The 22,232-nt window shown below is 36.7% G+C and overlaps 1 protein-coding gene across 2 annotated transcripts in view; it reads left to right on the top strand.

Moving 5' to 3' along the window:
- LOC105193799 (interleukin-1 receptor accessory protein-like 1) overlaps nucleotides 1-22,232 on the top strand; it is a 293,637-nt gene that overhangs the window by 199,771 nt on the left and 71,634 nt on the right. For both annotated transcript variants that reach the window (XR_005576180.1, XM_039456823.1), the window contains exon 3: nucleotides 10,511-10,724. Coding sequence is in view for 1 of the 2 variants with exons in the window: in XM_039456823.1 (XP_039312757.1) it covers nucleotides 10,511-10,724 (214 nt within the window). In the remaining variant the exon portion in view is untranslated. The remainder of the gene's footprint in view (nucleotides 1-10,510; nucleotides 10,725-22,232) is intronic.

Below are 22,232 nucleotides of genomic sequence, written 5' to 3'. Positions count from 1 at the left end.
TTCAAATAACTTATTTTATTTTTTATTTAAATTAAAAAAATGTTTTTTACATTGTAGGAAATATTTTATATTTATGTTAAAACCGCGTTGAAGTATTATATCTTTTTATCTTAAATTTTTACATAACTTTTACATAACATAAATTTTCTGGCTATGAGACAAATTAAGAACACGAGAAAAAAAATTAATATATTGAAGAAAAAAGATATCAGCCGGTCTCGAATAGTAAAGAAGGAAATAAACCTTGTGACTTCTTGTAACTCCAATCCTTTGATCCATTGGCAGTTGAGAACATTACATATTACTTGTACGAGAAATCAAATTCTATATTGTAATATATCCAACTTTCCAAAATCCGCGAAATACTTACCTGAATCCCTCTTGTTAATAAAGTTTTAAAATGTATTAAATTACGATAATAAACAAACGATAATGTATTTAATTAATTGCGTTATATCTACTTTGGGAAAAGATTTGCATAAATACAACACGGTATACGGAAAGAGCGGTTTTTTGCTGAAATATATAAAAATATTTGGCCAAATACAGATCTGAAAATAATTACGTTGAACGCTAAAGCTAATTACTAGATCAAAACTTTTTGCAGCACATTATTACGCTTGAGTGTCTTACATAATTATTTTTAAATCTGCGTCGGATAAAGTTTTTCCAAGTTTCAGCGAAAACGTTTTTTTCTGCGTAAATTGGAAATTCAGTATATTATTTAGTAATTTGCAGTGATTTGCAATACTTCACAGTCATCATGAGTGATTATCGTTTTTTAATGATTCTGATTAAAAAAGAAGGAAAGAAAAGGAAATCGTGAGATATCATAATACGTTGTATAATTTGCGTTGAATTCTAAGAGCAACCGTTAAAATTACTTCGTTACAGTCTATTTAGACATTACAGGATAGTTACTGGGATAGTTACTCATTAGTATTCACTGCGTTTTTATAAAAGCTGATTTGCAATTTTGCAGGTGGCAGTGATTTTTGCAAGTGTATCCTGTTTACTTAGCTTTGAAAAGTAGAGATATTAATTTTTTTAGCTTTAAACCCTTGAATGTGGCTTTCAAATAATATAATTGAATTTAATGTGTGCCGTAATGTGTGTATGAATCCGGTATATAAAGTTACATCATAAAGTGAGAGAGGTCGCGAGATGATCGTGAGCATTACGAGCGTAAGACCGCTCTTGCGACTTTACAACCTCATAGTGGACGTTGCTTGGATAATGTTTACCAGCAGCAAGGAAATTTATATTTTTTGAAAAGTTATTTTTTAAGTAGAAAAAAAATTATTTTTTCTCAAATAAAATCTATTTTACAAAATGTTCATAAAACCTTGTTTCGTGGCACTTACCAGTGTGTAACATCGACAAAAAGTCAATGATTTGTGATTTTTTTTTAATAATTAAAAGTGCCTTTTATAATATTAATCGTTAATATTCTACAATTCTCTGCTGTTCCACAAACGCATCATCCATTTTTCTCTCTTCAATAAATTGTAAATTACATTCGTTCTATATACCCGATGAACTTCTACCTGCAGAATGATTGATAGAACTCTATGGCTAACAAACTGATGCTGATGAGAATTGTGTCGCGTTAATATTTACCGAGTTATTTGAAAAAACAAAATGGCATTCAATCATTCCCTTCCTTTCTCTTCTTTCATCAATCTCTCAAAAGGCAGTGCATACATCACTGACTGATATTCTAAATATAGCACTGAAATCACTAAGATTTTACTGTCCGGCAAGAGCACGCTCGTCGGAAGATTTAATCTAATTGTTCGAATATATTCGATCCCGCGCGATGCTCCGAAATCTCTTGCCGTCAGGGATCATACGCTTCTGCGTATACGTGCCCCGCTTTTGATATCATAAATTTAAATTAAAAGAAGTTCAATCTTTATCAAAGCGTAAGTGGGTTACTGCAGTATACTACGGTCGCTGTCTGAATTTTCCGCCTGGCTCCCCGGATGCCGCGTAATCCTTGGCAACATTAAGCGAGAGAGAGAGAGAGAGAGAGAGAGAGAGAGAGAGAGAGAGAGAGAGAGAGGAGCGGAGCGTCGTCGTCCGTCTTTGATGGCGGTGGTGCTCCGTATTATCTCGTCGCAGATTATGGTACGTGCTACGCATATTGCCGAGCGTCCAAGAACGCTCCGGTCAGGTCGTTCGGTCGGTCGGTCGGCGCGTTGTGGAGCAGCGGTGCACTCGGTGCATACGACGTTAGCGCAGCGCGGCGCATCGCAGCGCAGCGCAGCACGCGCGTGGATGGACGCATGGTGCAGCGGGCAGCTGGAAAACGTATTTCACGCTAAATTACGAGTCTGTCCCGGCCACAACCGCGAGATTCCAGCCGGACATTGTATGCAATAGACACATCCGGTGGATAGATAGAACGTCCGAGCGCTTTTTGACTCGCCACTTTCCGCGGTGACGCGCTTTCGGCGCAATCCCCGGAGCTGTAACCAGACCGCGAAACTGGGCCAGAACTGTAACGTGACTCGCTGCGCCATAAGCGCCACTTCAAATGGCATTCGGCGCTGTGTCTGTTTAAAATTACATGTACAAAATTGTACGAGATATAAAGTTAGTTAACCGCACGCGCTCCGACATCCTTTGTGGCCGATAAAATATTTGCGCCGCTTTATATATTTATAATCATGTTACCCCAAAACGAAATAAATCGAGGAATATCCATCCTTTGTCGTGCAGAACGTTGTGAATTATGTTGATGTGGATTATTTTTGATATAGGTTACAAGATTACGGAGGAAAAAAACGGTTTTGTATCTAAAGTGTCTAAAAATTCAGATTGGTAGAAGAAAATCACCAATACTGGCACACCATCTTAAACAAAAGCTAAAAGTAAAACTTTAGAAACACGAAAGCAAATTAAACAGTGTTTTTATAATACTGTTTCGTATTTTGTAGTAATTAATGATTTCGCAACATAATTCACAAAGAGCAATTGAAAAATTAACCTTAAAACTGGGTAGCCTATAATCAGAGAATCGACAGCGCGTCACGTGATCGAATCGCGCAATGATTGGTTGGGGGCACATGGAGGAAGCCCGTGGCCCTGAAGAAAGGTTAGACTGACGATGACAGCACACCATCCATTAACCTAATATTGCCCTCATTGTCACTCTAACCTTTTATCATTGTCACTCTAACCGATAGACCTCTATTGCGCCCCCAGCCAATCAATGTGCGATTCGGATCATGTGACAAATTGCCGACTCTCTGATTGTATGTTCTCCATCCAAAACTGACACAGTAAGCCGTGACAGCAAAATTCAGACACGACCCCGCAGGGTAGGAGTTAACTAAAAATAAAATAAATTGAATAACTAAATAATAAAATATATTTTTATGTGTATTAAACGACAAAGTTTATAAAATTACAAAAAGACTAGAATTGAACTTTCCTATTTCATACATTTTTTTTTTTGGCACTTTAGTGGATCCGACCGACGCTATTTTTCCCATCTTGAGGTATTAAAGAAAAACATTCATGGAACATCTGTCAACATTGTAGTTAAAGACTGCCTATTCTCGCGGAAAGGTGTACTAGTTTACGCTGTATCTCGAATTTAAATCGTATTTTGAAAAAGAAAAGAAAAAAAATGTAAATGAAACATAATGCTCCATACAATTTGCAAAAAAAAATAGTGTAAATTTTATTCTTGCTTTTGAATTCATGTTAGCTGATTGTATATAGAATTTGATGTAGAATTGAGCCTTATATAAATTACTTCTTTAATTATCTAAGCAGATCGTGTTTTTATCAGTATTAATAAAGTGTAATATTTAATTTTCGAGAAATAAGGGGCATATGTCTTTAGCAGACTAACGTCGATATTGGTGATTTTTCTTTACACTGCAGCAAAACGGTTCTTTCCGTGTTCTTTTCAAGCCAGTTCTCGCTAACTCTAATAAGTTTCTGGAGAGATTTTTTCCGAATTTCTAAAAATTTTATATATTAACTTTAGGAACAAATATTAGAAGTAATTTGCCATAATAACGTGATGCTAACTGTAGATGTAATTTATCGTTCGCTGAACGGCGGCGGAACCTAGTTTTCCAGGACTCTCTCGCCGCATTTCGAGTTCAACTGACGTAATTTTTTTTTTTTTTTTTTTTTTTAATAATTTCATATTCGCGGTCCGGTTTTATTTGTTCCAGCATTTTATTCCGCGCTGCCAAGAGAAAAACCGCATTACGGTCGGTGAATTATCTTGCACTTTTTTTTATCATTGCGTTATTAATTTTCTCCGATCCTCAATTTTCGATAATCTCGCTTCGTGTATCATTTCGCCCGATATCCGAAGATGAAAGGGTACAATCTTGTACGAGACGCACGCTACGAACGCGGATACCTAATGTACGTTACGTAAACGCGGAGAAGAAACAGAGAGGCTGAAATAGCTAATAGGTGGAAGGAAGGTGCAAGGAGGCGAGCGATGGGGTGGGTTTGCTCCGCGTGGCGGCGTAGGGACGCAGAGAGAGTGATTTAATCAAGCCGTCTGCATTCGATTATCGGTCCGCAGTTACGTGGATCGTTACGTCGTTTCTCCGTGCAGAACGCAATTCGCCTTGCGTTAATTTCGCGCTCGTGCACTCTCGCTCTGGTCCGCCGGGCTCGTTCACGTTTAAGACGCGCTCACGTAGTACTGGCAGATATAGCATCTGGGGAGGTGGTGGAAACGTCATAACTCAAAACGCGATCACGCGTACGAAGGAAAATTCCAAGGGCCCGGAGAAAGAAAAATAGTAAACGTAATTGTATTGCTTTTGGACGATAAATGGGAAAATGTTTATTTATAATTATTTATAATTATTTATAATTACGGAATGTTACGAATTAAAATACTATGGAGAAAAAATTGGATTTAATATTTTTAGGAAATTTATTTTACAACGAGCAAATATCAAAGAGACTCAAGAAAATTTAAAATTCAAGTAGTATAATTAAGGAGCTGTGAGCCAAGAAAAGTATTCGTGTTTAATAAATTCAAATTAGATTTAACATGAAATAAAAAGTTGCCTAACTAAATTTATTTTATAATATATCAAGTTTCTAGAATTTTTTAAATTCTTTTAAACCTGATATTTTGTCTGTACAGACATGAGACACACATTTGATATAAACTTGACGTATTATAAAATAAATTTAGTTAAATAATTTTCCATTGGCATAATATGGTTTCTATTTATGGCCCTAGATACAGTTTTATTGATCGAATCGTCTACTTTTATCTTTGAGCAATGGTACTTCGGCGGCGTTACGTCAACGTCTTCGTTGTGTCCAATAATATTTCAGTTAGCTGCCGAGTATTAAAAGGGCCTTAAATATTTTATTCATCTGAAAGCCTGCGATTATTCCTTCGATGTATGTAACAATTTCTGCAATAGATTTTATTAAAGTTTCATGTAGCTTATTATTGTTCCACCAATTTGATCAAATTTTTGTTATAAGCAGAGCTTCAATCATACGAGGAACGTTGTCACATGCTTAAAATGATTGTTTTAACAGGTTAATTAAAAACAATAAATATATGTAGGTATATATATATATATATATATATATATATACATATATATATATATATATATATATGCATATACCTTGACGACAATACAAATCAATTTTCTTTTAAAATTCAATCTAAACCTTTAAGATTCATTTAAAGAGAAGCATTTAACATCTTTATATATCGTTAACCCAATTTGTCTTAAGTTTACCGTTATGACTAACTCCATAATTAGCAGTTGCGCCATTTAATGATCGGTAATTTATCGTGTTTCTAAGATGCCGTGTATCGGTCGAGTTAGGTTAGGTTTCGTCAATATTTTATCTGGATGACCTAATGGAGCTGCAGAGGCTTACGCGAACGACGAGAAAGCCGTTAGGCGAGCACAAATTGGCCGGTTTCCGATAAATATCGACGCGAACGTAAAGCTGCAAGAGCTTTATGAGATTAATAGTCTTGCCTGGTCGCCATGACGAGCCAACGAGACGCCGCCATCTTGGAAATTGCCGTCGCAAATGTATACCCGTCGTCGTGTCTCTCGCCGTGACCTCTGCCTTCATTTGGCGAACTTAACTGAGCGAATCTAACTAACCTATCCTCTCACGAAATTACCCTATCCTACTGCGGGGTGTAATTAAATCGTTACAGCAGCCTCGCCGCGAGGATCGGCTTTAGAAAATAGCGACCGCTTTGAAGGCGCTCACGGCAATTCGCCGAATTTAGCGGCGCTCAAGTCCCCGTCGTCATTCGATTATACAATATTAATTGCGAACCTAGGCGAGCATATTCAAGCACCCTTTACTTCCCGACTAATGGAACTTGTCTTCCACTCTTTGAGGAAAATGTTAACTCGTTCATTTTGCGCTCACGCTTAGGTTAAGTTGGGCGACGAAACCATGAAGCTTCTCCCACAAGTTATCTGCATTCTATTTTATATATAATATAAACTTTCATAAGACCAGAGGGGAAGAGAGCGGGATAAAGAGAATTTTTAGCAAAACTTTGAAGAAACTTGTTTACAATTTCTCAATATTTTTGTGACTAAAATTGAAATCAAGATCATTCCCAGACAACACAGATATTGCTATATAACGTATATGTAAACGTAATGATTTTACATTTACGTTACATAACAATTATAGAGAGAATTTTTAACAAAACTTATTTCCAATTTTTCAATATTTTTATGTCTAAAATTGAAATCAAGATTATTCCTAGCAAACACAGATATAATTGCTACATAACGTAAACGTAAATATAATGATTTTACATTTATGTTACATGACAATTATATTCGTCGTTTGCCGGATCGTGTCCATTTCTTTTTTAATCTAGGTTACCAGAAGAAACGTTTTTAAATCATTCTATAGTCCGGATACGTTTCCGAATCGGAAGAAACGACTTAATACACTGATACCGGGATCGCCATGTTAACCTAACCCTAAATCAATGGTAATCCTAACCTGACCCGCGTCGCTGGCGGGCGTTTGCATTTAAAGCAACGGGGCGGCGGGCAATGGGCGCGCGGCCTATGTATCATAATTCCGACAGTCCAGGGGGTTAGTTAGCAGTTTGTTTGTACCTGAATATCCGGTCGGCCGGATGCCGCATGCCGCGTCGCCGGATGCGGCGAGGCGCGCGGAGACGCATACTAACAGCGTGGCCGGATAGTTTGGATGCGCCGCGCTTTTTCGAAACGAGGTCGAAACTTCTTCGTGCACCCGTTCGTGTCCAGGATTTTCAAATAACGAGAGGCGCGAGGAATGGGGCGCCGAGATCAAATTGAAAGCGTTAAGTGAATCAGTAGAAGACCGTTTAAATGTCAGGATTTTAATTTATTATGTCTTGATCACGGAGAGAATAGAGGCCTTGTGCGATTGGCGCTTTTTGGTTGTTAAGACTTAGAATTAGTATATCTATCGCGTATTTAGAAAGTAATTCTAAAACTGTACCGATTTTAATTGTAAAGGAATCTCGTAAATATCATATTTAGAATTTTATAATAAAATTATTTGTATTTACGTAAACCATATTAAAAAAAATAATTATTTTCAAAAAAATTGTTTTAATCGTTAGAAAGGTTTTACATATAAATTTATTTCCGTTATGTAGGTTATGTAACAGAGATAAATTTAGAAAATAACATTTGCGATCAATAAGCGATTTTAAGAGGGTAGGTTTACCCTTTAGAAGTAAATTAATTTTCAGCTTTTTTGTTATATCTCAGAAACTATTCCAGTGTGTGTGTGTGTGTGTGTGTGTGTGTGTGTGTGTGTGTGTGTGTGTGTGTGTGTGTGTGTGTGTATATATATAATATAAAATTAATAAATCAAATTAATTATATATGTAAAATTTATTTAATTATATATACTATTGAATGTGTAATAACATATAAAAAGTATAATCTAGTTCGTATTTTAAAGGACGATTAATATGCTTTATATTACGTCGAAATAAACGAGCGAAAAGTTTTTAAAAATAATAATTTGTATATTTTATGTTGATTAAAAGCGAAACGTTTCGACTTTATAAAGTCCTCTTCGGTCGCAATATAAAAATTGTCCGCAATATAAAACACATATGTCAAGATTCTGTTCATAATTGATTCTTCGCTGCCCTTTCGAAATTGATAAAACGATCGTAATGTCAGTGAAGGCATTTTATGATCATATAAATAGAAATGCGATGAGAATGGTAATCTGGACAGTGCGAACGCAAATCTTTTCTGTTTAACATCTTTTAAAGTTGAAAACATACATTTTATTAGACATTAAATCTGACATTTTGCAAGGTTCCGTTTTTGTATTATATAATTGACGGCGCGCGGCGACGGAATTAAAAAGGATCGTGAAGCGTCAAGCAATTGGGGAGTAAATGTATCTTTATGCATTATTATTATGAGTATACTCGAGGAGGATAATGTTCCTGAAATTAAGACTTCGCTGCAGCTCGGCGACTCATTTATCTCGCAAATAGGCAAGCATAATTAAAAAAGGAAACGCCTCCCAAGTTGATTCGCGAGCAAACTCTCCTCGTTTAGATCTCTGAGTGCAAAGCGCGAAATTTATGATTACACATATTGATTTTACGCAATATTTCAGGATATTCCGTGATGCCACTATATTCAGAGCACCCTTATGATATCATACTGTACAGTTAATAAACGCAAAACGCTCGACAAAATGGTAATAATTTAAATGGCATCGAGTGTTGACTATTCAACTTTGTATTCATCAATTTTAATCAACGGTAATCAATAAGTGCGGCCCCGGCGTCCCCTTTCCGCGTGCGCGCACATTTTCGATTAATAGACGGCTGTTTAATTTTGCGTTTTTCGCGCATCAATGCTGATTGAATTACCCATCCGGGCGTCCCAAACGCACTGTCTCCATTTCCTCTCTCGCTCTCTCGTCGTTCCGACCCAACGACCTGTGACCTTCCGCCATCCACCATCCACTATCCGCCGGCTTCTTTCATTCGATGCCCTCGATGTCTACACACTCCTGTGCACTTCGATGCTGCGCCGTATAGCGTGTTTCAAAGGTCGCCCGGTGTACTATGCTAATTAAATTAATTAATCGAGTGTCTGTCACAATCTTTGATGGGAGTAATAAAAAATGTAATACTTTTCAAAAGCGTCTCAGGGAGCTCGCAGGTCATTAATTTGGAATTTGAAGCAAAATATTTAATTACTACTTAACGGACACATTAAAGAAAAGAGAAATTTTAAGCAAATACGAAAATAGAAAGAATTAGTCAACGAGACTCAAATATACATATTTATACTACTTTGGGTTGGAATAGAAAGACTTTTCAATGGGAATACAAAAGTACTATCAGTTGAATTTTGTAAAAAAGAAAATTAAAATTAAAAATACTACCATTTGGGTTTTATTTTAAAAAATCTAGATAATACCACTTTTGTTTATAATCTTTTTTTTCTTGTTTTTTTCTCTTAAGATTAAATCGACCACTTAAATTTGAATGAAGACTTTTTTGGAAGTGCGCATATTTTTTGTTTGAAAAGATAATTTTGTACTGATTTAACTAACGTTACTAAGTCATTTTTTGTTATGTAACTATTCATTCAGACTAATCTACACTGTATAGTTATTGCAACTACGTTTGCAAAAAAATAGTTATAATTGCTATAATGTAATAATTACTATATTATATTACAACTTTTTTTATTAATTCTCTTGTCCATCAACTTAATTGCAATAACTATAATATAGTTCATTTAATTAAATAATATAATTTTATTAAAAAAATTTGTATGGTTGTTTTTTTGTAGTTGCCACCACTACAATTTTTTCGTAGTGTAAGTTGAAACATCCACTTATGAATTAATTTGGACTTGTACTTGTCAATATTAATTGTCGTTTAATACTGAACATCCAGAAATTAAGAAGGTAGAGAATTTTATGCCGCGGTAATAAATGGGAGGAATTATTTCTTAAAATGATGATCTTCAAGTCAAGATTCTTTATAACGGTTCCGTGAAAATTCGCATGACAGATAGACGATTTTTACGACGCTCCTCGAGGAACGAGATGAGAAGACACCGCCGAAAAGTGTTTGCGCATTAAATATGAACACGCGGGGGGATGAAACGCGGCACAATAAATGACGGGGGAGTATATCATGGTAATGCAGGCCACTCGTAATTCATGGCAAGAGTGCGCGGGGACCCGCGGTAATGCGGGGCGATATTAAAGCGATTTTCATTTTTCGTACGATTCATTATATCCGCGCCACGCTAAGGAGCGCCGTTAATCATTGGGCGCTACCAAACCTCGTTCGATGATAAGACGGCCGATTAAAATTGCGGGATAAACGTGCGGATTAACGCGCGCGCGCGCGTTAATGTATACATCGTAATTTATGTATGTCGATTTGCGCGCACATACGCGTGCTCGTAAGTGTTATAATTTAAATTCACTGTAGACGCAATCTGAATTTCAGATGAGGAATCCGGAGTCTACACGGGAAAACCTTTGCCCACTTATAGACCGACCTCACAGTTGGTGCCGCTGGGTGGTACTGCGAGGCTCTTCTGCGAGGCTTATCTGGGCAAGGTCGACCTGCCCGACGCCAAGAATTCCGTCACCTGGTCGAAAAGCGACAGCAACGTGACACTGCCCAGTCACGGCAGGATAGCGCAGCACAGAGTGTCACGGTAAGTGAGAATAATTATGCGTAAAACGCGTTTTCCAAAAATGTTAGAAATGTATTTTAATAATGTATAACTGTGAAATTAAAACAAAACATAAATAATATAATATGTTACACGGAAAAAATTAAGATCAAAGCAACATTCACATTCTCATATATAAGTAAAATCTTCTTGGAAGAATTAATTATCTTATTTATTATATATTAATATACTATTTAATATCTATTTGTCGTAGTTTTAATATCTTAAATAGATATAACTTGCTTATATGAAAAAATTTTTTTCTTTGTGTAAGTTATCTATTTAAGATTATCAAATTCTTTCAAGATTTTATTATCTTGCTTATATATGAGACTATGATTGTAGATTTAATAATAATTTTTTTTCTATGTATTTTAAGAAACTACACAGTAGAAACATTTTGTGTTAAAATCAGTTGTAAAAATTTGTCTGTTGAAGTTTTAACATATTCTAGTGTTAATTTAACGTAACGTGATTATGTTATTTGAATATTTTGTGTTAAATTGATTAGTTGATTGTAGTCTTACAATAATACAATTTATGGGTGAATAAACAAATAATGTAATTTCAATATATAAATTTTTATATAAATAAAATGTAGATATTATATAGCATATCGATTTTATTGGAAAACATTTCTACATTTTATTTCCAAACTGTGTTGAAGTGTTACAATTTTTGTATTAATTTTTTTACATAATATTTATGTTGCTTTGTAACATATTCATCTTGTGTTAAATTAACACAAAAATTTGAATGGACTGTTTGGAACGTGCGAGCTACGGTGAATTTAACACAAATTTTCCATCTGTGTACATAAAAATACAGAGGAAGAAAACTAGAATATGCAGAGATAATCTTTAAAGATTTTCAATTGAAAGTGGATTTAGAAATTATATAAAAATGTATCGAAGCCTTACCTCTGGCTATTAAAATTATTAAATATTAAGGGGATTCTAAACTGAATTATCGACAGGGTACAAAATTCCCTGAATTGGCTTTTCAGAATTGAAAATCTTGTTACATGTTTAAAGTACACATAAAAATAAGTGATGAATCAACTTCAGTTTAAAAACGAAGGAAAATTAAAAATTACATATATGTCGATAATTTTTTTTATTTCTTTTTGTTTTGAAGATCAAGTTGAATATCACACTATTTATTCTTGTACGTTAAACATGTATTGTAAAAAGATTTTTAATTTTGTAAAACTAATTTGAAGAAATACGTATTTTTTTCAGTTCAGAATTCTCTTAAAGTAATTTAAAATAGTATTAACATTAAATTAAAAAATTATAATAAATTTAAATAAAAAGAAACCTATTTAAATTGAAATGAGAAGAAACCTATTTAAAAAGATAGCTAACACAAGAATAAACTGTGATATAAAAATTCGAGAATTAAAAATGCATCGACGCTTCGCTCTGGCTATCAAAAGTTTTAAACATATTGAAATAATTTAGAAAGGTACTGAAATTATACATATAAATGAAAGATTTATAAGAAATTAAAATAAGAAAAAATCTATCTAAAGAAATAACTAACACAAGAATAAACTGCAACACTTCGCATTTAAGGATCCGATTTATGAATTAGAAACGTGTTGATCCGCGCGCGTGCAATCTGACAAACATTGAAATTTTTAATTGTCTTAAAATAATCTTGAAGAAAATACTGAAATTATAATAAAAGAAAGTCTCATGCTAAATGAAAATGGAAAAAAGAACGTACGTGTGTATATTGAAAGAGTTAGCTGGCGCAAGAATAAATTGCAAAACTTTAGAGATTTTCAATTGAAAGCGGATTTAGGGATCGCGCGCTCGTGGAAACATGCCGATGCCTCGATTTAGATAGGATATACAGAAGTGTCGAGCTATACAGAAGTGTCGAGCAGAAGGCAACGGCACAGCTGAACGTTCAAGCTGGCTGCAGCGCGCGTTCCCCATTTTTTTCGGTTCCTCATCTCGCATCCCCCGATGCGACGTGTCGGACGTTGCGTCGTCGTGTTTGTCGTCTCGCGCGCGGGAACTATTCCTATTTCCCCCTCGTAACTCAATTTTCCCGGCGAAGCGACCGTCACGGCGCATCGCCACGGTAAACACGGCGAAACCACCGACTCGGCAACACACGTCGCCGATGTGGCCCGCCCCGCTGCGCCGCGACACCCGGCATTACAGCGAAATTACTCCCCCGTGCTCGCCCGCTCGGGATATTCGCGGGCGACGCGACGCGACGCGTGCGAGAGCGGACGATTCGCCATCTAGCGCAATTTTATTCCGCCGGATAATTGGATCCTCGGGGGCCGCAGACTCCGAGGCGTCCGTCGTTCTCGGTTCCTGCCTCCTCTCCCTTCTTCCTCGCTCCATCCTCCTTTCCTCAATGCCCGCGGCATTCCTCGGGAGATTCCAAGATCGTCACGGGGAAGGATCCGCCAATTCGGAGATTTTGACTTTAATTGCACTCTGCGTTAACTTCGTTATTATGAGAGATCTTGCACGTAACCGGGAGGGGTAAACGAATCTAGGTGTTTTCGATTAATGTCAAGAGGAAGCATCTTGAAAGGACGGCACGACGCCGGGGTCACTAAATTTCTAATAAGGAACTCCATCACGGCAGCGATGGAGTAAATGGAACAGTGATGGAGTTTCTTATTAGAAATTTAAAGGGACTAAAGAGGATCTGATTGCTCGAAAGTCGTACTTGTCTCTGACAATTTTTTGCGACGAACTCAATAAATACGAAAGTGAAGTTTTAAAAGATATTTGTACAGCGTATAAAGAATAGAAACAGTTTTTTACGTTTCAATATATTTTTATATTTTTATGAATAATTAAAGATCATGATGATTTAAATAACTTATATTAATTTGCTCATTATTGGTCGTTACTTTTCTCTTAAAGTTACGTTCCTTAGTAAAGTGCCCTCAAAATTTCACTTTTGTATATTTATTTGGTTCATAATGAAAAATTGTCCAAGATTTCAACAATCTGATCCTCTAGTTCCCTGAAGCGATTGCAGAATGTACAATTTCGGCTTTGAAAATCGGTAATTCTTAAACGTCGTGCCCTCGTCAGAGGAAGAACAGAAATAAAACAAACAGAAAGTCTGAATGTTTTGAGAACAACGGCGCTTTACTCTTAAAATAAAGGGCCCTTGTCTGGCGTGATGCAAAGCAAACAATCTCTTGATTCGTATCACAATGTGATACGACACACATTGGTTAAGAGTCAACTATTCGTTATCATCAATAATTAATTAAATTGCTGTTATTATTTTGTAAAAAAAAAACTTAATTAACAGTACAACTATTTTATCTTACTGCAGATTTATATTTTCATCATGCTCGTGAAATTTTTCATTCAATTAATCTTTGTACTAATCATAGAAAAAAATTTTTATTGAAAAACTAAAATATTTAATCCGATACATGCGATTAAATATTGATTTGATTTGATTCATTATTGGTTAAAAAATTTGAATGGTTGACATGAATAAATTCTTTTTTTTTTTTTTTTTTGTTAAAGCAATTAATAATTGTTGAATCAACCCAATGTTTAATTGATCTATCGGAGTAAATAATTTTAGTTTGTTAACACATTTTTGCTCAGTGTACATTATCTTTGTTCAATTACAATTATTAAATCGATTTTTATAAATATATTGCAGAAATAAATTTAGTGTTTTTTTTTAAGACAAACAAAATTTTAAAAGAACACTAAAATTTTACTAAAACAATCAGATAGTTAGTTTGTCTTATTTGACTCCGAGATTGAGTTGTTATATCTTATCTTTTTTTATAATGAAGGACAATATAAGAATAATTATTATTTTAAAAATTAGTTATACATAGTTTTAATTTATGTATATATAAAATTCAACATTTTTTTATTGCATATTTCAATACACATGTACAACAGCTTTTTAATTAAAATAAACTGCTCATTAGTACATATTAAAAATGGATATTAATTCTGTGTTAAATACCAGAATTTCTTAAAACTTTTACGACCTCTGATTTATGTCTGATTTAATAAGTAATACTATCTCTTTGGGATATCCGTTATCGCAAAAAATATAAAAATTCAGCACCTGGGCTGCGGAACGAGTCTTGCAATCGTTTTTTGGATTCCGCGGGACAATAAGAATCTGTCGCGCGTAGTAACATCCCGTGGCAGATGTGTCTGGTAAACGTAATGGACTCCCCGAAGAATACGTGCTCGCGAAACGAGCGCATTCGTCTCGCAAGACGGGCGAGAGAGAGAGAGAGAGAGAGAGAGAGAGAGAGAGAGAGAGACCGAAAAGGAGAACTATCCCGAATTCCCCGAGCGCGAACGAGCCGCGGCGCGTCTCTTAATTAGTGGTTGGATTCGCCTGCCTGTACATCTCTCGCTCTCGCACGCCGCCCGAACGCCCGTTGTTCGTGTAAACTAGACTTTACATCAGCGGCGAGCCGCTGGTTCGCGCCACGGCACGGGGGAAATTGAGTCAAGCCGAGGAAGAGCCAAAGGTAGTCGGCTTTGTGAAAGGGGACAGAGTGAGAGATTTATCTTAACAATAAGCCTTCAGGCGCGCGACGCCGCGCCGCGCAGTCTCCTAAAAACAAGCGCGAAAGGTGTGAGCGCGTAAAACGGAGGAACTTCGTTATTCCGAGCGAAGTCTGGTCGGAAAGTAATGAATGCTATAAGCTATTTTTTTTCTTATTTTGAAAATGACGTAAATTTGATTTTGAAAAAAAAAGTGAGTTAAGTTCGTTTCCTCCTTTACAGATTTCTGTTCTCTTTTTTTTTAAGTTCGTTGATTTGTAATATCCTTTACGAATTAGGAGCAATAGAAGTTTAGCTGCTAAAAATATGTTTTTTTATCTAAGTGGTATATAAATTTATTTTCATCAATTTATTTTAAACCGCACGTGCCCTGGAGGGATAATTCGAGTAAACTGTTTGCGCGATCACATGAAAATGTTCAAGCAGCTTAAGGCTATGTTGTTCAATGAATTAAAATATCTCACTGATAACAGTGTTATATTGCTGCAAGCGATAGTTCTGTTTTTTTTTCTAAAAAAAGAATTATTAATTATTAATCGTTCTTAAATATTTATATCAATTAAATATAATCCAGTAATATTGTTTTTATTATTATTCTTATTATTTCTATTTTAGAATTATATTTTTTTATCATAATTGTCTATTTTAATTGAAATTTTTATATTTTGATATGAGTAACGTTTCGAAAAATTCATTCTTTTTGAAAGTGGTACGAGACCACTCGCGGCCAACAAAACGTTGTTTTATTTAGGCAATACTTATAAAAATACACGAAAAAATTGCACGTGTCCATTTAAAAACACAAAATATTTTACGCCTATTAACGTTTTTATTTATATAAATGTAAAATGCAAAACATTTAAAGTCGTGAGACGTGAAGAAATAGACTTGCATTATTTAGAAAGAGTTTATATTTAAAAAGAGAGAATTGCGGATGACAGATTCTAATATTATGCATTGAATTATTGAGGTGCCAAAGTATCTTATCAGTTGTGTAAGCAGAGATGGAAGTACGGCGTTTAAAATCGAGCTTAATATCCAACACACGTCGTTAATAAAGAAAGATACAATTTTCTCGCGAAATGTGACGCTTTTAGCTCGCTCCACGCGAGAACGAATGAAAAATGGAGGAGACGAGTATTAAAAGCAGTATAAAAATTTATAAATGAAATGAAAGCTTAAAGTCTTATTTATTTATATATGATTTTATAATCTACTCTATTTTCCATTTTCGAGCACTTATTCTCCTCTCGCGTCTCTTATTTTTCAGTTTTACATATTATATTTTACATTATATAAGCTAAATCGAAGCGTTTCACATATTTTCACGTGGAAGTCTTGCGCTGAAAATATCGGTTTGGCGGAATCGGGCGACGCGGCGCGTCCCGAGATTAATTCTCCTCGTCGCGCAAGAGCGAATCGAAATTCCGCGTTCTTGAGGAACTTGACGGAATTGATGACGCCCATTGTCTCGGGATAAGGACTCGAATTAACTTACAAGGAGGGTGGGCACACATCCGGAAAGCGGAAACGAGGGTGCGTTAGGGGCCGATGGGGGAGGGGGGGGGGAGGTAGAAGAAGGGTTCGCGAATTTCGAGGATTCGTGCGCACAAGAGGTCGGATTATTAAATTTAATTAACACCCCGTGAAACGCCGTTCTCTCGCGTCGACGGCGTAGTCGCTGGAACAAAGCCGCGCCCGGGTGAGAGAATATGCGATAAGAATGTAATGGCGATAAGTACGTTGTCAGCGTCTCGCGGTAGTTTTTTATATATCGCACCGTCGCCGTCACATAAATAATTCATTAGCATTGTTTGCCGTTATCTACATAAAATTATTTAGATAAAGAAATGACTTTGTCTTTATTTAGATTATTAGAGTATATATTATCTTTATTTTAGCTTTTAGAAAAAAGAAGTGGTATGTCTTTTTCAGATTGTACTGTGTGACACGAATTTTAGATTACAAATCACACGAGATGATTTTTATTCATTTTCTGTCGTTGAAAACGAATCCACTAATAAAATTACTGTGTCACGTTATATTTTACAGAAAATTGGACTTACAGATGTCAAAGATGGAATTTTTTACTTTTGAGCTAAAATAACTACAAATTGTAACATAATATAACAGTTTTATTTACGGATTTGTTCTCAGCGACCAAAACCCAAAAATTCACTTACTGTGTTAACGATTTTATACAAAAATTTAAAATTACACTAAGGGAAAAATTATTAAATTTTAATAAATATTTCTCCGAATAGTACTAATGAAATATTTATTAAATGTAAATATATCTTTATTTAAGATAAGAATCACTAATCAAGTTTAAGTATCATTTTTTCTTATAGACTAAATATTTAAGATAGTAAAAAAATTTATCTTTTATTCATTTGTTAATCGATCAAAATGGGAATAGGAACATTTTTTGCCCGATTATTTGAAGAACTTTTGTTCTTAAAAGAATACAGATTTAAAAATAAAATGATATGAATATGTATCATTTTATGGTCTAAATTTTTTGCTCAATAGCGATTATACCATTTTATCTAAAAATTATTTATTATAAATAAAATGGTATAATTTTATATACACAAATTTAAAGTTGAAAGTGAATCATGTTTATCTTATATAAAATACGTTTAAATCGAACTACTTTATTTCGATCATTTTAAGTTATTTGAGCACAACGCTGTCCCTTAGTCAAACAAAGAAAACGATCGCTCTAAAAATATAAGTTTGAAATGGTATGGATTGATCACCATTTTTGGAGTGATCGATCGGAACGAAAGTGGATAAAGTTGGCGATTATTTTCGTACAGATAAAATTTTTAAATTGGAAAATGCGATTTATTCTCCCTACTGGTCGCATAATTTAGAGATTTTTTTCTATCCAAAAGAATTCTCCAATTTTTTTTTTTTTTTTTTACGGTGATCGGTTCATAGCTCGGTGAATAAATCCCCGCGTCGCGTCGCGTCGCGTGGATGTCGAATCGCCGCACCGGGTGTCGAGGGATCGTTTTTGCGCGCGATAATTTCAAATTCCGGCTGCGTAATCGCACATTTGTCACAGATGCGCCTGGGCATCGCGTTTCTCACGATGATGGGTCGGGAAGCGTACGTATGTCTCACGGGGAAATTTCGGAATTGTCCCGCAAACCAGTCCCCCAATTAGTAGCCACGTCCGGTGTCCCAGATCGTCCCGCCCTTTCGTCTTCCCGTACACCGCCGCTCCGCTCCGCGTCGCGTCGAGGTGTAACGCAGGTAGATGTAACCGGAGACTGGCCGAAGGCAACATTGCGACGTTTATGACAGCCGAATGGAGCGACACGCATATGCATGTTGCATGACCGCGCCATATGGGGACAATGCAGCATGATTAAACAGTCACGCGATGCAAACTGCGGCCCCGTGTTCGGCGGGATTGTAGTTATAGTTGCAACCGAAACGACCGACCGGGCCGAGCAGACCTGTTTGCGAAACGCAAGCAGTCATGCGTCTTTAAACGCCACGGCGAGCTTTCCCTATTTGTGCGACAGGCGCGCAGACGAGGAAAATTAAAGGGATGCTAATGTCATGAGTTTTTACCGACTGAACAACGACTTGTATACATATGATTTACGAAACATCAATACGTCACTACTCTAACAGCACGCTTTATCCAGACGGTGTCCCAAGGACGTTTCTCAGGACGTACAGACATCCCAAGGACGTCTTTAGGAGATCTATGTTATTAGGGTACGTGCTACCATGTCAATGTTGCACGCAGGCACATGCATAAATTTTCAAACACACTAATCGTTCATAATAAGTATTCAAGTCAAAGTCTAATACCATAATGTTATTTTATCATGTAATCCATACCACAGACTATTTCTATTTCGTACAAATAAATCGCAAAATGTTAGTATAAAACAAATTGGTACACGTTGACAGCTATAGATGTCATATTAGATTAAGGACAGTTAAGCAGATCTAAATTTCTTGATTCTTTTTCGTTCTCGATGTAAAGTCTGCCGGCTACATTTGTGCTTATACTTTAATCGTGGAAAATTATTTTTTAATCTATAAATACAGTTAGGAAAATAGCGTGCTGAAAAATATCGCGTATGATCGGTAAAATAATTAGGATAACTTTAGCAGCTGAAGTCATATGCATTACAAAAATACCATCTTGTTAAACAAGTTATACTTACGGAAATATAATTTCTTTTACAGAATTAAAATACACACGCTAATGTACATGGCTGTGATCCATTTTTTTGTCTAGAAACAGGAAAAAATTTTTAAATTACAGATTGTCTTATCGACATTTACTTTAATACGGCAAACAAAATCGTCAATTCACAGACATTTGTTTTGTGAAAACGTTATGCAGATTTTTTGTGTGGAATAAAGAAGAGTAGAGCCAGGTGTAGAATAAATGAAGTCATTAAAATTAAGTCGGCAAATTTAATTTAAGAGAATAGAATGATTGACAAATTGTGTATATGACGTGAAGTCTCGATATAATAGTATGTAGAAGTTTGTTGTTGTTATATAAATCGTACGTGTGTAAGTCGAGTTCATCGGTAAAACTGCATCGCCGTAACGTAAAATAAAGCGGGAAGAAAGCAGGCGAAACAAATCCAGACGAAAGGTAGCGGTAAAAGAATATCGAAGAACGAGAATGAAAATTTTTAACGAGACGTTACGGAGTTTAAATAATAATCGGATAACAGTACGCAGTGAATGAACGAGATGCTATTTGATTTTTCTTTTCGGAGAATTTTTTTCAAAGAATATTCGGGGATTAGTTTTATGCGATTGTAGAGACCAAGATTACGGAGTTCAAGATCCGCGTACTCCGGCTTGTCTCGTGGCGCTGTCTTACTGCTCGTTCATCTCCCTCAATCGGAACAGAGAGGAAAATTCTCGTTCGCCAGGCTGATTGCTAATTTGTCTCCCGATTTAATCGCTCCGTCAGTTAGCGAGGCGGGGCAGGCGAGTATTTACATTTTCCTCCCGCGATCACGGCGGATGTGACGTCGTCGCAGCGATCCGCGCGCGCGCGCGCGCGCGCGCAAAAAGGATTATTCGCGCGAGATAATGAATCGCAGCCCTTTGACTGATGAAATCGTTTCGCTATTAAAGCTCTTCCCTTCCACTCCCTACCTCTCTCCCCTGAAATGAAAAGCGGATTGAGACAGAAGGTCGTTTCGCGCAAAATGACAGATTTTATAACTCGGGGAATCTCTCGCGAATTAAACGTCCACAAAATAAACTGTATAATTTTTCACAACGTAGATCTTCCACGAAAATTTAATTTTTTTTACACGCTTTCGGTTATTATTTGGTGTAACTTTGTACACGCGTTAAAGCGTGAGTAACTGAAGGACCGAACAATTTTTTGGGGCATGTAAATTGCAAAAATATTGAATGGTGAATATTTTAAAGTCCTGACGATTCGGGTGGTTTCATCTCTGGCCGCCCCGAAAGAGTGAAATAATTGGTGAACTTCGTGAATAAACGATTTGACAATTTCTGGATTTCAAGATTTGCTGAGTATTTAGAACTGAAAAACTATCCGATATTCCATACACGTATTACAAATGTCTCCGAAAAATAGGATTAAAAAAAATTCTTTTACGATTTTGTAAAAAAAAAAGTAATTTCACAAAGCTCAGAAACTCGGACAATTTTAATAGACTCCTCCCGTGAAGAGAGCGAAATACAAAATGTGACTTAATGTAAAGATGTAATTCAATAACTCGGGAATTTAATGTACTCGGAATATTTACTCGGCGTAAACGTCCGACAATTGGAAAGTTTTCTTTCGCGCGGGAACGATGTCGGGAACGAGGAATTTGACGAGCGGATGACGCACGTGCGTTGAAAGGGGAGCCAGCTTCCTTCGAACGGTCGCTCGGGGGCAGAAAGCGAAGAAGGGGGTGGGGCAAGGGATGGGGGGAGGGGTGGCGAGTTCGTAAAAAAGGATGAAAGAAAGTAAATCGCCGAGTTCCCGTCGTTTCAATTGACATCCCGCCGGCCTGTTGTTCTGCGAAAGCGTTTTCGCCCCGCCGCGCCGCGCCGCGCCGTCCGGACCCCGGTCGGGGCCCCGCCGGGCCCCGCAGACGACGACGACTGCGGCGGGGACCCTCGGCCGCGCCACGCCTCCGGGGCCCGTCGATTAGCCTTTTTTGCGGAGTCCCACCGCGCCGCGCATTATACACGTAATAACAGCAGGATAAACTCGCGGCCAGGTGAGGCCCCGATTGAGAAAGAGAGGCATGAGATGGGGGAGACGAGGGAGGGAAAGAGAAATGCATTATTTCGCGTCGTAGGAGGAGGGAGAGGAGGAGATAGGCACGAGCTCTCGCGAGTCTCCATTGCATCGGGGCAGCAGGTTCGGATTGCATGATCGGCTTCGTGACTTCCCAATTCCCAAATTCTGGTCTGGTAACCCCCCCCCCCTTCTCCTTAAATTATTCGGATTTTAGCTCAGATTCGGAACTTTCAAACGCTCGAAATTTTGAATGGTTTTTGAAACTTCTGCACCTCGCTCCCGATAGATTCCACTCTTTATTCGAATCATGGACTGTTGTTTAAGGAGATACACGGATGACACAGTACAACATTGTTGCACTGGATGCTTTTCAATTGCAATGTCCCTAGACACTTTTGTACACATGATGACACAAGTTGCGTTCCAATTGTTGTAATCGTCGACACAACACTACACATCTGTACTCAGCCCAAGGGCTACTCGACTGTGTAAGCTTGTGTTTTCTAGTTCAATTAAATGGTTACTAACCGCGGCAGCTGTGATGAGGTTGAAATGATGAAAACGCAGTTCCTATCATTATCAGGAATTAAAAAGTGCTAAGACATAGACATGATATTGCAAAATAATCCTAAGTCTATGCAAAACTATATACATTAGTACGCACTTTGTTCCAGTTGAGTC

This window comes from Solenopsis invicta, chromosome 13, assembly GCF_016802725.1.
Source record: "Solenopsis invicta isolate M01_SB chromosome 13, UNIL_Sinv_3.0, whole genome shotgun sequence".
Taxonomy (NCBI): Eukaryota; Metazoa; Arthropoda; class Insecta; order Hymenoptera; family Formicidae; genus Solenopsis; species Solenopsis invicta.
The sequence above is the reverse complement of the archived record's forward strand: the minus strand, read 5'-3'. Positions and strand labels throughout refer to the sequence as shown.